Below are 16,147 nucleotides of genomic sequence, written 5' to 3'. Positions count from 1 at the left end.
TAAACCTCTTTCCTTTATAAATTACCCAGTCTTGGGTATGTTCTTATAGCAGTGTGAGAATGGACTAATACACTCCAGTACAAGGGATTCAGGTGAAAGAGCTTCCAAAGGATGGGTAGCATAGGGTTAGGAGAAGAAAGATAATGAAAGAACCTGGTTTGAGAGGAAGGATCACTAATATGCTTGCTTCCATTCCATACAAGCTTTCCATTTCTACAAAGATGCCCTAGAGACCACTACTACGCTCCTCCCATCTCTGCCAAACTCTTCACCCTTCCCTTTCCAGAAGCCTAATCTATACATTCCTTATCCACCAAACCCTGTCATTGCATCCCTGATACTTGCTTGCCTTGATTTATTTATTTATTTTTTTTAGAGACTGGGTCTCACTCTGTTGCCTTGGAGTGCAGTGGTGTAGTCAAAGTTCACTGCAGTCTCAAACTCCTGGGCTCAAGCAATCCTTCCACCTCAGCCTTCCATGTAGCTGGGACCACAGGCACATGCCACTGTGCACAGCTAACTTTTCTATTTTTTGTAGAGATGGGGTCTTGCTACATTGTCCAGGCTGGTCTTGAACTCCTGGTCTCAAGCAATCCTCCTGTCACGGCCTCCCAAAGTTCTGGGTTTATAGGCATGAGCTACTGTGGTTGGCCTCTTTTACTTTATTTGTATCTCTTTTAGAGACAAGGTCTCACTCTGTCATCCATGCTGGAGTGCAATGGTGCAATCACAGCTCACTGCAGCCTCGACTTCCTGGGGTCAAGTGATCTTCCCACCTCAGCCTCCCAAGTAGCTGGGACCACAGGCATATACCACTATGCCTGCTAATTTTTCATTTTTAGAGAGATGGGATTTTGTTATGTTGCCCGGGCTGGTCTTACCTTGCTTTGTAAGTGCTGCCAAGTATCTGTCTTCCCTGGGAAGATGTGAGCTCCCTGAAGAAATGAACTCAACAGGGCTCACACTCAGCCCTTCCTTCCACTGCCTTCCACAGCCCTAGTCCTCTTTTCAGCAACACCCCTAACCTAGAGGCAGGAGGGAGGCTAGGGGAGGACAAGGACAGGAAGCAGCTCTACTGGAGTGGCCCTAGCACTTACGCTGGAAACTGTGGAGTCAGTTCCTGCCCTCACTATTGGGAGTTTGAGCACAGGAGGTCAACCTTGGGGAGCCCCAGATACCACATGCCTCCTGCAAGGAAGATTCAGCTTCTGGAGAGTCTCAGCCTAATGGTGCCTCAGTCCCACAGCCCTTCCTAGTTCCGGCCCCATCATTTCCTACTCTCAAGTGAGTGTAAGAACTTCCTCTTCAGACTCTGAGTCCTCTGCCTCTCTTCCTGCCGATTATCCTCCTCCAAAGCTGGCATCCTTCTGAAACGGGGTCACAATCCAGATGAAGCACTTTCAACGACTCCTTCTTACTTTCTAAATAAATGCTTTTAGCATGACATGAATGTCAATTCAACTTTTTTTTTTTTTTTTTTTGAGACAGGGTCGTGCTCTGTCTCAGCCTCCCAAGTAGCTGGAACTAAAGGCACATGCCACCATGCTCGGCTAATTTTTGTAATGTTTATAGAGACAAGGTCTTGACATGTTGCCCAGGCTGTCTCGAACTCCTGGGCTCAAGTGATCCACCTGCCTCGGCCTCCCGAAGTGCTGGGATTACAGGGGTGAGCCACTGTCCCTGCCCAATTTAACATCTTTTAAGTCTTATTTCCTATAACAAACCTAAGCTTCAGCCACACCAGATCTTTTTAACAAACACATTCATGTCTCTAAGACTGTGCTTATGCCATTCTCTTGCAGGAATGTCCTTCATCCACTCTTCTCTCCTAGACACTCATCCTTTAAGGCCCAGCTCCAATCTGGCCTCCGCTCAGACCAGCCCTAGCCACCCCAGGCAGAAATGGAACCTCCTGGCTACATACTCCATGGCGCATTGCTCCTGTACCATGAATAAAATGGAACGCATGCTTGTGACACTCTTACCTGGTGCCAGCCATTCTGTGGCACATGAATCTCATTTATGACCTATCTCAGATCCCTCCCCCACCATGTAAGGGACTCAACTGCTCTTTTTTTTTTTTGAGACGGAGTCTCGCTCTCGGTTCACTGCAACCTCTGCCTCCTCCTGGGTTCAAGCGATTCTCCTGCCTCAGCCTCCCGAGTAGTTGGGATTACAGGCTCACACTGCCACACCTGGCTAATTTTTGTATTTTTAGTAGACGCGGGTTTTCACCATGTTGGCCAGGTTGTCTCGAACTCCTGACCTTAAGCAATCTGCCCACTTCGGCCTCCCAGAGTGCTGGGATTACTGACGTGAACCACCACGCCCAGCCCTTTTTTTGTTTTGTGTTTTTGAGATGGAGTCTCACTCTGTTGCTCAGGTAGGAAAGCAGTAGTGCCGTCTTGGCTCACTGCAGCCTATGCCTCTTGGGTTCAGGTGATTCTCGTGCCTCAGCCTCCCGAGTAGCTGGGACTACAGGCGGACACCACACACCCGGCTAATTGTTTTTTGTATTTTGGCGTTTCACCATGTTGGCCAGGCTGGTCTCAAACTCCTGACCTCAAGTGATCTGCCCGCTTCAGCCTCCCAAAGTGCTGAAATTACAGGTTTGAGCCACCATGCCCCGTCTGCCCCCATTTTTTGAAGAGGAAACAGGTTCAGGGAGATCAAATGCTTGTCCAAGGTCACAGAGCTAAGAAGGGTCAGAGCTGGGATTTGAATTCCTGGGTGTTGGACTCTGCAGTCCATGCCTTTTCACACCTGTTACAGGTGCATCATTGCCACAGCACTGTGGCTAGTGTTGTAAGAGGCTTCTGGCCGGGCGCAGTGGCTCATGCCTGTAATCTCAGCACTTTGGGAGGCCGAGGCAGGCAGATCATCTGAGTTCGGGAGTTCAAGACCAACCTAACCAACATGGAGAAACCCCATCTCTATTAAAAATACAAAATTAGCCAGGCGTGGTGGCGCATGCCTGTAATCCCAGCTACTCGGGAGGCTGAGGCAGGAGAATCGCTTGAACCTGGGAGGCGGAGGTTGTGGTGAGCCGAGATTGCACCATTGTACTCCAGCCTGGGCAACAAGAGTGAAACTCCATCTCAAAAAAAAAAAAAAAAAAAAGAGGCTTCTGACCTATGGGGGCTTTTAGTATTTTCAGGGCAGGGTCTGTCTCCTTTGTCATGGCATCCCCTCTGCCTGGGTCAGAGGCAGGCACACAGTACTCAGTAGATGTTTGTGGAATTGAATACTGGAAGTTTCGTGAGGCCCCACTTATCTATCAACAGCTATGGCAAAAAGGGCTGGTTGGGGAGTCTTCAAGAGCAGAAGAGTGGCCCAGCAGGTAGGAAACAGAGGTGAAGCCCTGTCCCTACCCTCTGCCCTGGCTCTCCCAGCATTTCTGAGTTAGGGTTGGCCTTGGCAGTGTTCAGGGAGGGAGTCTTGAAGCCAGAGCTGAAAAGCTCTTGGAGCTCTTTGGCTGAGGCATGAAGGAAGCATGGTCTACCTGCCCCTACCTGACTTCTTCCTGCTCCTGGCCTTTAAGATGAGCTGTAACGCCAGGCAACAGGCTCTGAGGTGGTGCCTGCTCCCTTGAAAGGACCTGTCCTCCTCCTTTGAGTGCCCAGGGGAGACCCCGGCCCCCTCCTCTGGGCCCCTCCAGCCTCACCCTCAGTGCTGGCATCATCCACCAATATGATCTCTTTGAGCAAGATGGCAGGGGTGGTGTGTAGGACGCTGTACACTGTTCGCAGCAGCGTGGACCAGGCCTCATTGTGGAACACAATGATGACGCTGGTGGTGGCCAGTGGGGGGCAGCGCCGGAACTTCTGGTCCACACACCTGGAAGTATGAAAGTACGGACAAAGTTCTCCTGGTCCCTGGGAGTGCCAGGTGTGGGGAGCGCCCCGTCCAGAGAGTCCCCCAAACCATCCTCCACTCCTCTGAACCACAGCCTACATTCTCTGTAGCAGGTGGAAACAGCTGCTCCCTGTTCCTGTCTCCCCCGCTATGTGCCACCCACCCTGAGCCTCTGCACAGGTTCTAGCCAAACCACTCCAAAATCCATCCCCACAGAGCTGGCTCAGTGCCCCAGCTGTGATGCTGAGGCTCCTCCACCCTCTTCCTTCATCTGCTGTCTGCTCTCAGGCTAGGAGTTCCCAGGGCTGGCTCTCTTCCTCCGTAATATGTGAACTGCATAAAATGTAATCCAATGCAGAGGTCCCAGAGGGGTAGGTAATAAAGGCCAAATTTGACATCTGAGAAAAGTGACTATGATTTCCATACTCAATGAGAAGAATGGCCTCTTCCCTTTACAGCGTACAGTTCCTCTCTAATCCATTTTCTCATTAACTCCCTGTGATCTGACACCACCATCACAAATAGTCAATTTCCTGAGACCTTTCTTCCATCCTTATCCTCTCCAGCCACTCTGTGGCACTTGGCCACGCTGCTACCTTCTTGACACTCCATCTCAGGGTGGGGGTGGGAAGGTGTGAATCTTGGATCTCAAGGAATCATGTGACCTCACACCCTTTCCTTGACCTCCTCTGCTGGTCAGAGGATTTCTTGGGGACCCTCCAGAGAGATTCCCCAGCTTCCTCCACTGGCTCTTGTCACACCCAGTGCTCTTCTTTCTCTCTTTTTTGAGGCAGAGTCTTGTTCTATCGCCCAGGCTGGAGTGCAGTGGTATGATCTTAGCTCCCTGCAACCTCCACCTCCCAGGTTCAAGCAATTCTCGTCCTTTAGCCTCCCAAGTAGCTGGGATTACAGGCACCCACTACAATGCCAGGCTAACTTTTTAGTATTTTTAGTAGAGACAGGCTTTCACCATGTTGGCCAGGCTGGTCTTGAACTCCTGGCCTCAAGTGATCCGCCTGCCTTCGCCTCCCATAGTGCTGGGATTATAGGCATGAGCCACTGCGCCTGGCCCCAGTGCCCTTCTCTGCTGAGGAATTCCTGATAGCTTCAAGTGGCCCCTTATTCTAGAACTATAATACTTGGCTCAAGTATCAAGAACCTCAGGTTCACAGCCCTAAAGACTCATGAATCTGGGGATGAGGGCTGCCATTTGAGAGAAGGCCAAATAGGGTATAACACTTGAGCTGGAAAAGACAAAGGCTAAGTGGGGAAGACACACTGTCTTTAACTTGAGGATCATGGGAATGCAGCCATGGGGGCGTTAGAGGGAGGGGGCTGCCACTCAAAGATCTAAGTGATATCTCATTGTGCAAGATTGAGGCTATAAACAACTTAAAATAAAGGTTGGAATCAATTCGCGGCCTTGCGGACCTTCACTGGAGAAAACCAGGTGTTAGGATATTCCTGACCACCAGGGCTGCTGCTAAGAAATGCCCCTGCTCCAAACAGCTCAGCATTCGAGTCCCACAGTCTCTGGGGCAGGCCTCAGTAGAGGAGAAAGCTACTGAAGCCACCGCTTGGTATCAGGTCTCCCCAGTCACCCCGGGTCAGGTCCTGGTGCCAGGCTGAGTTCCTTCTTCTGCATCATCTCACTTTCATGATTGCATTTTACTCTTACAGGTCTCCTTGGACCTCTGGCCTGACCATAATATCCTTGAACCACAACCCCTGGGATCAGCATAGTTGTTCTGGGAAAGAAGTGAGGCACAGAGGAGATCCTTGCCCATATTATAAAATTCCCTTCAACTCTTTCTCTGGCCCTTGACCTGTGGCCCTGGCCATACCAGTCACACCTTTAGCAAAGCCCTGGTCTCCCCACAAGGACTCTGGGCGCTACTTACTCAGGTGGTCGGGTGTCTGGCCCTAGGGACCTCTGCAGGGAGATCCGGTCGCTGGCAAAGGCATTGAAGCAGTGCTTCTTATAGCCTTCTTCCTTTTCCTGGGTCTCTAGGGGGGTCCACTTGCTCTTCTGAAATGCTTTTCCATCTGCCCCAGGGGCATTGGGATCCTGTGGTGGCCGTTCCCAGAAGGGCTTTAGTTCAGCTGGGGTATAGAACCCAGGGAGGCAGGACTGGTTTATGGAGAACAGAGTCGGCTGGGCTTCTGGAGCCCTGATTTGGAGCTTGGGCATTGAATCTTTAAGGTTGTTCATGGCCTCCAGCATGATGTCCAGGACGTGATCCTTCCGGCTCACCAGGGACTTCAGCCACGGCTTCTCTGTGGCCTCCTCCCTGTTGCTCACGTCCCTATGCAGGAGGAAGAGGAAGAACACAAAGGTGCAGCCCACTATGGCCAGGCGCAGGGGCGTGTGGTGTCTGCGGAGGAGCCTCATCCTCCAGAACCAAGAGGGACCCCAGCTGCGTCAGCTCCGAGTCCTGAGCCCAACCCTGGAAATAGCTTGATACGTTGTGGTGGCCACAAGCTGGGGCCTCAGCCTGAGAAAGGAGGGGACGAGAGAGAGAAGTGAGTCAAGACAGAGTAAGGAGGGAGTCAGGCGCTTGGGGTTCGAGGCCAGGCTCTGTTGCTGAGTGGTGGCATCACCTTACTAGCCACAACTTTCCCGTATCTGCATTTCCTTCATCCGTAAAATGAGAAGACTGGAGGCAGTGTTTCTTTCCTGCCCTAAGATCCTAATATGCATGGATCTAGAGTCACTGGAACACTGAAACACTACATGAGATTTAATCTTTAAACTCATGAGATTTAATCATTATAACTGCTTTGGGAAACAACTTGGTATTATCAATAAAAATTTAAAATGAACACAGCCTGGGCCAGCAATTCCACTCCTTGTTTCATATCCCAGACAAACTCTGGTACATGCAAACCAAGAGGTATGTACAAGAACATTTAAGCCAACACTGACTAAAATGGCAACAAACTGGTAAAACCTTTAAGTCCACCAGCAGAATGAATAAATAAAGTGCAAAATACCCATACCATGCAGTGCTCTACGGTGATGACCAAGAATGAACCACTTCTCCGTGCCACAATGTGGATGTGTTGTTGGGTGAAAAAAGCAAGTGACAAAATGATACGTACAGTATGATTCCACTTATAGAAAATGTAAAAACATGCTAAAATTAAACAATATCTTGTTCATGAATACAAATATGTGATAAAGCTATAAAGAAAGCTAAAGAAGACCAGCCTGGCCAACATGATGAAACCTCGTCTCTACTAAAAATGCAAAAATTAGCCGGGGCATGGTAGCACATGCCTATATTCCCAGCTACTAGGGAGGCTGAGGCAGGAGAATCACTTGAACCTAGGAGGCAGAAGTTGCAGTAGGCTGGGATCACGCCACTGCACTCCAGCTTGGGCAACGGAGCAAGACTCCGTTCCCCCCTGAAAAAAAGAAAGCGAAAGAAATGATATAACCAATTTCTGAAGATGAAGAAAAAGGTACAGGATTAGCGATGGGTAACAGGGGACTTCCAAGTGTTTTTTTTTTTTGGAAGTGGATGGTGGCTGCTGGTGGATTGTAATTCTTTATACCCTATACATATTTTATAAATATTTATTGGCCGAGCATGGTATAATCCCAGCACTTTGGGAGGCTGAGGTGGGAGGATCGCTTGGGCCTAGGAGTTCAAGACCAGTCTGCTCAACGTATTGAGAGCCCATTTCAACTAAAAATTTTAAAAATGAGCGAGGTATAGTGGTGCATACTGTAGTCCTAGCTGCTTGGGAGGCTAAAGCAGGAGGACTGCTGGAGCCCAGCGGGTTAAGGCTGCAATGAGCTATAATCGCACCACTGCTCTTCAGCATGGGTGACAGAGAGATTCTGTCTCTAAAAAAATAAATAAAAGTTATCTGTATCTACTTAAAAATTTAACAGAAACCTAAGATTTCACGACAACACATTCCGGGCAGGGCTGGGCATGGGCGTTCACCAGCCTCCACCCCCAGGCATGTGGATCTACGCCCTAGAGGATGAATGCTTGCAGAACTTTCTGTGCAGAGTTCTGGACACATAAGCTCACTGGTTAGGCACTGGACATTGGTGGCAAGGGACCTGGGCACAAATTCCAGTTCTTCCTCTTCTAGTAGTGGCAATGGACATTGGTGGCAAGGGACCTGGGCACAAATTCCAGTTCTTCCTCTTCTAGTAGTGGCACCTACCTCCTAGGGTTGTTATAAGGATTATGTTCCTTCCCCGCAGAACTCGTGGACAAAGCTTTGCAGTCTCTGCACATGGTAAGTTCCCACAAAGTGTTAGTTTTGATCATTAGCAGCTGTGTGACCCTTGGGTGATTTACTTAATCCCTCTAAACCTCAGTTTCCTCATCTATAAAGTGGGGGCAACTAATAGCTAACTCATAGGATTGTGTGGGAGGATTAAATCAGATAATGTAGGTAAAATGCTTGGCAGAGCACCTGTCATACTAAGCCCTCAATAAATGGTATCATTTATTTCTCTTATTATAATAAACCCCTGCTTCACTTCCCAGCAGTTATCCTCAAGCACCTGGCCCTTGGCCAAAGCCAAAACATCACTCCCTGCATGTTTTGCTTAAAAATAACTCTGGTTGAACTATTTAGTGCCTATTGTTTAAATGCACAAGCTCCCGCCTGTGGAGAGGCCTGGTGTCTGAGACCTTGGGAGTATTTGGCCATCATGATCTCAAGTGGGGAGCTGGATTCACTCTGGCCTGGGGTAGAAATGTGGCTCTTTTATAACATCAGATTCAGCAGCACCATCAAAAATCAAACAAAAGAAATCTCTTGGAGCATCTATTTTATATTAACTAATGTCTAGGAGATAGGAGAGATTTGTTTATTCCACCAGTATTTACTGAATAACTGCCTCTATAGGTACTCTGCAAGAGGCAGGGGACACAGAGAAGTGCAAGGCCAGCCCTCAAGGATCCTACAGTCAGTTGGGGGCATCAGATTTTAAACAGAGATTACCTTGCGAGAAGCAGAATGAAAGAGGTACCCTTGAGTGCTGAAGGAGACGGCATGCAGGAAACACAGCAAATGGGGGAGGGCAATATCTGTGAACAAATCTCACGGGGGCAGAAACTTGGGCCGAGCACTAACCGGCGAGTAGGAGTCAGCGAGGCGAGGTGAGCACATTTCAGGCAGAAGGCACAGTACCTGCAAAGATCTAGAGGTGGGAGACAGCAGAGCCAGTCACAGAACTGTAAGCAGTCTGGTATGGCAGGAGTAGCAGAAATCAGGCCTGCAGAGGTGGCTGAAACCAAGTCCTAAGGGCCTTGTTCATCATGCTGAGGAGCATTTGCCCTTGACCCAAGGCATGGGGAGTAATAAAGCGTTAAGCTGGGAGCCCAGCATTACAGGAAGAGCAATATGACAGTGGTGGAGGGTATCTTGGAAAGGGACCTGCTTGGCAGCTGGATGACCCATTCGGAGTCTGACCCAGGAGAGTTAGTAGCAGTGTGGATGGAAGAGGGAGGGTGTGGTGCTAGGAAGACCCCCTTGGGTGATGGGGTGGGACAGTTTACCCCATCTGGTACACAGAGGGACACAAAGGCTCAATTCCTTTTCCCAAGGGATTTGAAAATCTTGTTAGAGAACGGGAACTGGCAGCACTGACCAGGTGAAGGAAGCACCTGTCCGGGGGGATTCAGGAGCAGGAAAAGGACCTTTCACTGAATACTCTTTTGTACTTTGAACCCTGACTATATTACGCATTCAAAAATGAATAAAATTAAAGCAGAATAGCACAGACAGTAAGTGCTAAGCTGAGAGAGGTGGAGTTCCCTGTGGGCTCGAAGAAGGCTTCGGGGAGGAAATGGGGATTCAGTGCAGCAGGAGTTTCTTGTCACAGAGGTTGAGCTATGCTGGGGCTAGCACAGGGGATTCACTTGAGCTAGACACCTCATCCATTCTGGAACTGTCCTGGCTAAGCCCACACAGAGGCCTACAGAATGGGGGAGTGTTGGCCATGACAACTTTGAACTGTCCCTGCAGGCTGCATCTTTTCCTGCTACTTTCCATCTACCTTCCCACTCCAGCAAGAAAGAGGGAGCACAGTTAGAAATAAAGGCGTGGTAACATTGTAGTTACTAGCTGTTGCCAGCGCTCAAGATTCACCCCCTCCAGGAAGGCCTCCTGACTGACTCACTCAGAATCATCCAGGTTACTCCAACTCCTTTATCCTGGCACTGCCTCGTGGTCCCTCGCAGCAGGGTCTGTCTTTGCTTCTTTTATACTCCCTGGAGAAAGAAATCCAGGGTTAAATTGAGCTCTTCCTAGGCATCTAATCTCTCGATCCCATCTGGCTGCCTGAAGCTCTGTCTCTCTGAAACCTGCAGTTCCTCAAGGTACTAACCACATCCTGAACTGAAATGAGACACCTGGGATTAGACTTGGTGGTGAGGCACTCGTTTCCTAGTTTGTTTGCTTAGCATGAGGGCAACAGGAAAGAGTCCCTTAGAAGAGACACAGAATCTAGTGCAAGCCACAGGACTTTGGGGTTAAGGATTTTTGCTCCCTGTGTAGGAGATGATTCCCAGAAGTATGGTTAGCAAGGTCCTGGAGGTCGCCCCTCCGCCAGCCTTGGAGAAAGAATAGCTGCTATTCTTTGCTATTCTTTCAAGTACAGAGCTTCACGAGATCTACCCCTAGTGTCTTGTGTATCTCCCTCACCTTTGGGCTCCCACACCTGGCCTCCTGCTTTCCTGGCAAGTGTGCCCGCAGCCCCCATCCACTCATTTCCCTCTTGCTGTGGCTCAGCATTTCTTCCCAAGTCTGTTTCCTCCAGCTACGCTTGGGCCTGCAACTCCTCAGACCATCCTTGGCTTTGATCCCGAGATAATGCCAGAAATCCTCTCTGAAAAGCCTGCCTAGATTGAACAAATGGGATTTGCTTCCCTGGCCCCACTGGCCAGAACACAAACTTACCTTCTCTCATTGGTGTAAGGAACTGAGGCTTTACCCAGCCCAGCTTGTATCAAACTGCTGATTATAATCCACTGTGATATCATAAAATAAATTCAGAGTGTTGCAAATCAGCATTCAAAAAATTCTTTAAAAGAACAGTTAGGACCAGGCACAGTGGCTCACACCTGAAATCCCAGCACTTTGGGTGGCCAAGGTGGGCAGATCACTTTAGTCCAGGAGTTCCAGACCAACCTGGCCAACATGGTGAAACCCCATCTCTACTAAAAATACAAAAATTAGCCAGGCATGGTGGCAGGTGCCTGTAATCCCAACTACTCAGGAGGCTGAGGCAGGAGAATCACTTGAACCTAGGAGGCGGAGGTTGCAATGAGCAGAAATTGTACCACTGTACTCCAGCCAGAACAAGACTCTGTCTCAAAGAAATAAATAAATAAAATAAAAGATCAGTTAGCAAAAAGAGACCAGTTAGCTGGGTATGGTGGCACACGCCTGTAATCCCAGCTACTTGGGAGGCTGATGCTGGAGGATCGTTTGAGCCCAGGAGGTTGAGGCTATAGTGAGTTATGATCGTGCCACTGCACTCCAACCTGGGCAATAGAGCAAGACTCTGTCTCAAAAAATAAAAATAAAGAAATTTTAAAAACCCAGAATAGAATGAAAAAGAAAATATCAAAGTGCATCATGTATCACATGTAACACAGGCAAGTATTCGTTTTTTCTTTTGCTTTTTTTTTTTTTTTTGGAGACAGGGTCTCACTCTGTTCCTCAGGCTGGAGTTCAGTGGCGCAATCTCAGCTCACTGCAGCCTCGACCTCCTGGGCTCAAAGGATCCTCCTACCTCAGCCTCTGGAGTAGCTGGGACCATAGGTGTGTGTCACCACGACTGGCTAATTTTTATGTTTTTTGTAGAGATGCGGTCCCACTATGCTGCCCAGGTTGGTCTTCAACTCCTAGGCTGAAGCAAGCTTCCTGCCTCGACCTCCCAAAGTGCTGGGATTACAGGTGTGAGCCATCACGTCCAGCCTGAAAAGAAAACTTTTATTTTAATGTTTGTTTCAGTCTATTAAAGATACACACTGCCTGATACAAAATTTAAATGATAAATTTGCTATTTAAAATTCATACATCTAAAGACAAAAGAAGTTTAAATGACACAATTTTCAAATGATAGTTTTTTATGGTTTGTAGAATTTACGCTTGTAATATGGTTAAATTATAAAACTGTCCTAAGATTTTTGGTATGCTCTGTCACATATAACAGGTACCAGGTCTTGATGTAAAAGTGTATTTCTCACTTTGGTCCAGTCATAGAAGTTTGAAAGCCAGCGACACAGTCCAAACCCCGCAGTTTATATTCTAGCCCCCTCCAAAAAGCCTTCTCAGATCTCCCAGCAGAATTCATCTCTTCCCTGCTTTGCCCCTTAGCACCCAATTTTTTTTTTTTTTTTTTTTTTTTGAGACGGAGTCTCGCTCTGTCACCCAGGCTGGAGTGCAGTGGCCGGATCTCAGCTCACTGCAAGCTCCACCTCCTGGGTTCACGCCATTCTCCTGCCTCAGCCTCCCGAGTAGCTGGGACTACAGGCGCCCGCCACCTCGCCCGGCTAAGTTTTTGTATTTTTAGTAGAGACGGGGTTTCACTGTGTTAGCCAGGATGGTCTCGATCTCCTGACCTCGTGATCCGCCCGTCTCGGCCTCCCAAAGTGCTGGGATTACAGGCTTGAGCCACCGCGCCCGGCCCCCAATTTTTATTTGTACTCCAGTCTCATCACAGCCCACCATGTGTTTATGGACTCCGGGACCAGAGAGGCCATGCTGCTTTCAACTTTTTATCACCTGCAAAGTCTAGCACAAGTTTTACACATAGCAGGTGTTCCATAAACTGTTCTTTTTTTTTTGGAGACAGGGTCTCACTCTGTTAGCCAGGCTGAAGTGTGGCGGCGTGAACGCACAGTTTTCTGCAGCCTCAGCCTCCCAGGCTCAAGCAATCCTCCTAGCTCAGCCTCCTGAGTAGCTGGGACTACAGAGGTCTGTGCCATCAGGCCTGGCTAGTTCCACAAACTCTTGTTAAATGAGATGAGGCTGGATGGGTTAAATGTGGAGCACTGGTTTCACTAAATGATGTTCTGAATGCACTTACTGCAAGAAGTACTTGAGTTACAGGATATTCTGCCATTACACATTAGGTTGCTGTTTTGACTAGGTCTGTCTGTGAGTCTGACACCCTCATTTTATCATCAGCGAGGCCAGAGTGGTTAGGTGACTTCTCTACCAACACACGGCTAGTGGCTCCCAGGAGTAGAACCCAATCTCCCAACTCCTAGACCACTCCTCTGTTTACCACACTCGTACCCTTGGAGGTTGAGTAGGGAATTTGGGGACCAGGCCTGTCCTCCCTGAGCCTCACCGACTTTACCTTTTGATCCCCTTCCTGGCATTTGCCCTCCTCCCACTCAGGGATAAAAATGCTTTAAAGATACGGAAACTGGAAGTCCCAGGCAAAGTCTTAGCTTTTGTGAATGTGAGTCAGCCATCCAGAACACGCCCTAGCTGGCCAGGTGGCCTCTCTGTAACAATGTTTCTTTCTATTTATCAGCTGAGCTGGTCACCTCCTTAGACGTGGCAGCAGGAAGCAAGCAGTCCTCACCACAGGGATATTTGCTCAAGTTACTCAGAGGAGGGCTCAATTACAAGTTTCTTTGGAAAGTGAAGACTGTCACCATCTTACCAGGCGCACAGGTGTATGGAGCTAGACATCATATTGGGGAGGGGGCAGGTCAATTTCACGCTACTGGTGGGGGAAATGGGGCTGAGACGCTGTTTGGCCAAATGACTGTCCTTTCTTCCTCATAAGCACTTTCTCTCCATCAAACACAGCACTCATCTCAAGTCCTCTCTACTCATGCTGTGAACAGAAGAGCAAATTATCTCCTCCAAAGCCCTCCCCCCACCCCTGACCCTTTTGATCACAGAATGTGGGAGGTTTTTACTTTTCCCCATAATTACACCTTCAAGACACTTCAGCTTTTCCCCAAGACTCAAGCTGCAATACTATGGCTTATTTTCCCAGGAAGATACACTGGAAATTATTTCTGTAGCTAGTCTATCAAGTTCCCCCCACATCTCAAGGTTCATTTGATGTTTGCATAATTTTTTTTTTTTTTTTTTTTTTTTTTTTTGAGACGGAGTCTCGCTTTGTGGCCCAGGCTGGAGTGCAGTGGCCGGATCTCAGCTCACTGCAAGCTCCGTCTCCCGGGTTCACGCCATTCTCCTGCCTCAGCCTCCTGAGTAGCTGGGACTACAGGCGCCCGCCACCTCGCCCGGCTAGTTTTTTGTATTTTTTAGTAGAGACGGGGTTTCACCGTGTTAGCCAGGATGGTCTTGATCTCCTGACCTTGTGATCCGCCCACCTCGGCCTCCCAAAGTGCTGGGATTACAGGCTTGAGCCACCGCGCCCGGCCTTTTTTTTTTTTTTTTTGAGACAAGAGTCTCACTTTGTTGCCCAGGCTGGAGTACAGTGGCACGATCTCGGCTCACTGCAACCTCTGACTCCTGGGTTCAAACAATTCTTTTTTTTTTTTTTTTTTGAGACGGAGTCTCGCTCTGTCGCCCAAGCTGGAGTGCAGTGGCCAGATCTCGGCTCACTGCAAGCTCCGCCTCCCGGGTTTACACCATTCTCCTGCCTCAGCCTCCCAAGTAGCTGGGACTACAGGCGCCCGCCACCTCGCCCCGCTAGTTTTTTTTTTTTGTATTTTTTAGTAGAGATGGGGTTTCACCGTGTTAGCCAGGATGGTCTCAAACTCCTGACCTCGTGATCTGCCCGTCTTGGCCTCCCAAAGTGCTGGGATTACAGGCTTGAGCCACCGCGCACGGCCGGGTTCAAGCAATTCTCATCCCTCAGCCTCCCGAGTAGTTGGGATTACAGGCACCCACCACCACTTCAGGCCTAATTTTTGTGTTTTTTTTAGTAGAGACAGTGTTTCACCATGTTGGCCAGGCTAGTCTTGAACTCCTGACCTCAAGTGATCTGTCTGCCTTGGCCTCCCAAAGTGCTAGGATTACGGGTGTGAGCCAATGCGCCCAGCCTGTTTGCATATTTTAAGCTTAAATTACCCAAACGTGGATTTTCTATTGAAAAACAACCCAACTTCGCTCACCACTGTATACCTAGAGCAGTGCTTGGCATGTGGTAGGCTCTCGGTTAATATTTGTTGACTTATTCCAAGAAAAAGTCACCAAAAATCAAAATAATATGCCACCAAACAGGAGGTTCAACAGTTCACAGGTTTTTCACTGGAGACCCTGTAGGCCCTGCCAGGTGGGACAGGGGTATGCAACGGTTCTTCCCTAGGAGTGCAGAAGTGAAGGAGGGAGGGTTCCAGGTGGGGACAAGGTGGGATTCTCTAAGCACCTAGGAGCCTTGGTGACAACCAGACTGGGCTTGAGGTGGGCAGTTGGGGGAAAGGACAGAGAAGAGACAGGGAAGTGATGAGAAGGGTGGAAGACAGGAAGGGTATTCCCAAAGGCTTCTTGGGCCAGTCTTCAGATTGGGAAGGAGGGTTAATGGGAGAGACTAGAACTGAATTTTTCCTTCTCTCCTCACTCCCCCGCCCCCCCCCCCCCCCCCGTCTGCTCTTGGCTGCAGAACTTTTACCTGGGGCCACTGGCTACTCAATGTACCATCCCCTGGGCTCAGGGTCTGTGCCCAGCCTCCTATGCTAGCCAGCCTTCCCAATTTCCCCATTGCTGCCAGAAGCATCGAAGTCCTTGAAACAAGCCAGTCTTCAGACATGTCCTTTTTAATCCTGTCTCAATTTCAGGTTCACCCCACACCCGCTCCCAAGTCCTGCTGATTCATTCCCTGCCTCCTGGTTCCTCACCGTCCTTTCTGCTTTCAAAACCTTCATTTGAAATTGCGTCTTTATCAACCAGCATCTGGAGGATCAGCAGGAGCTGCTGCCAGCCACCTTTGCCTCAGGCCCCTCTCTCTCTTTCACAATCAGGACAGCCGTATTCATATTCCTTGAGTACTGTTTGACTGTGGCAGAAACACAGAGGGCCTGGCCGGGTTGCTTCCTGTTTGCTGTTCACCCTCAAGCCCAGCCAGATGCTTGGCACTCACTGGCTATCCTTTCCTCCTCAAAGCCTTTTCCTTATATTCTTGCTAAGCAAGCCGTATTTCTTTTCTTTCAGATTCTTACCAGAGACTCCCCTCTTTCAAGAGGGCTTCCTAGACTAAGGGGCATCTTGCTGCCTCAGTTTCTAGGTGTTATTTGTTTCCAAGTTTCTCTACTATCCGAGCTTTCCTTATGTGGGACTTCCCCACTAAATATCATGGAGAAGGGAGAACCAACAGGCCCAG

General features: G+C 49.0%; 1 protein-coding gene across 4 annotated transcripts in view; it reads right to left on the bottom strand.

Annotated features, from left to right (window-relative positions):
• Positions 1-16,147, bottom strand: part of LOC105474345 (polypeptide N-acetylgalactosaminyltransferase 6) — a 41,564-nt gene that overhangs the window by 22,431 nt on the left and 2,986 nt on the right. For 2 of the 4 annotated variants that reach the window (XM_011728926.2, XM_011728927.3), the window contains exons 2-4: positions 10,010-10,100; positions 5,757-6,350; positions 3,665-3,837 (exon numbers count right to left, since the gene is read on the bottom strand). In XM_011728926.2, coding sequence (XP_011727228.1) covers positions 3,665-3,837; positions 5,757-6,247 — 664 coding nt within the window. In that variant the 5' untranslated portion in view covers positions 6,248-6,350; positions 10,010-10,100. Of the gene's footprint in view, positions 1-3,664; positions 3,838-5,756; positions 6,351-8,829; positions 9,029-10,009; positions 12,256-16,147 lie in introns of those variants that run through there. The other 2 variants (XM_011728933.2, XM_071071701.1) reach the window with 2 other exon arrangements.

Source organism: Macaca nemestrina, chromosome 10 (genome assembly GCF_043159975.1).
Source record: "Macaca nemestrina isolate mMacNem1 chromosome 10, mMacNem.hap1, whole genome shotgun sequence".
Lineage (NCBI taxonomy): Eukaryota > Metazoa > Chordata > Mammalia > Primates > Cercopithecidae > Macaca > Macaca nemestrina.
Note: the sequence above shows the minus strand (reverse complement) of the source record. Positions and strands in the feature narration are given on the sequence as shown.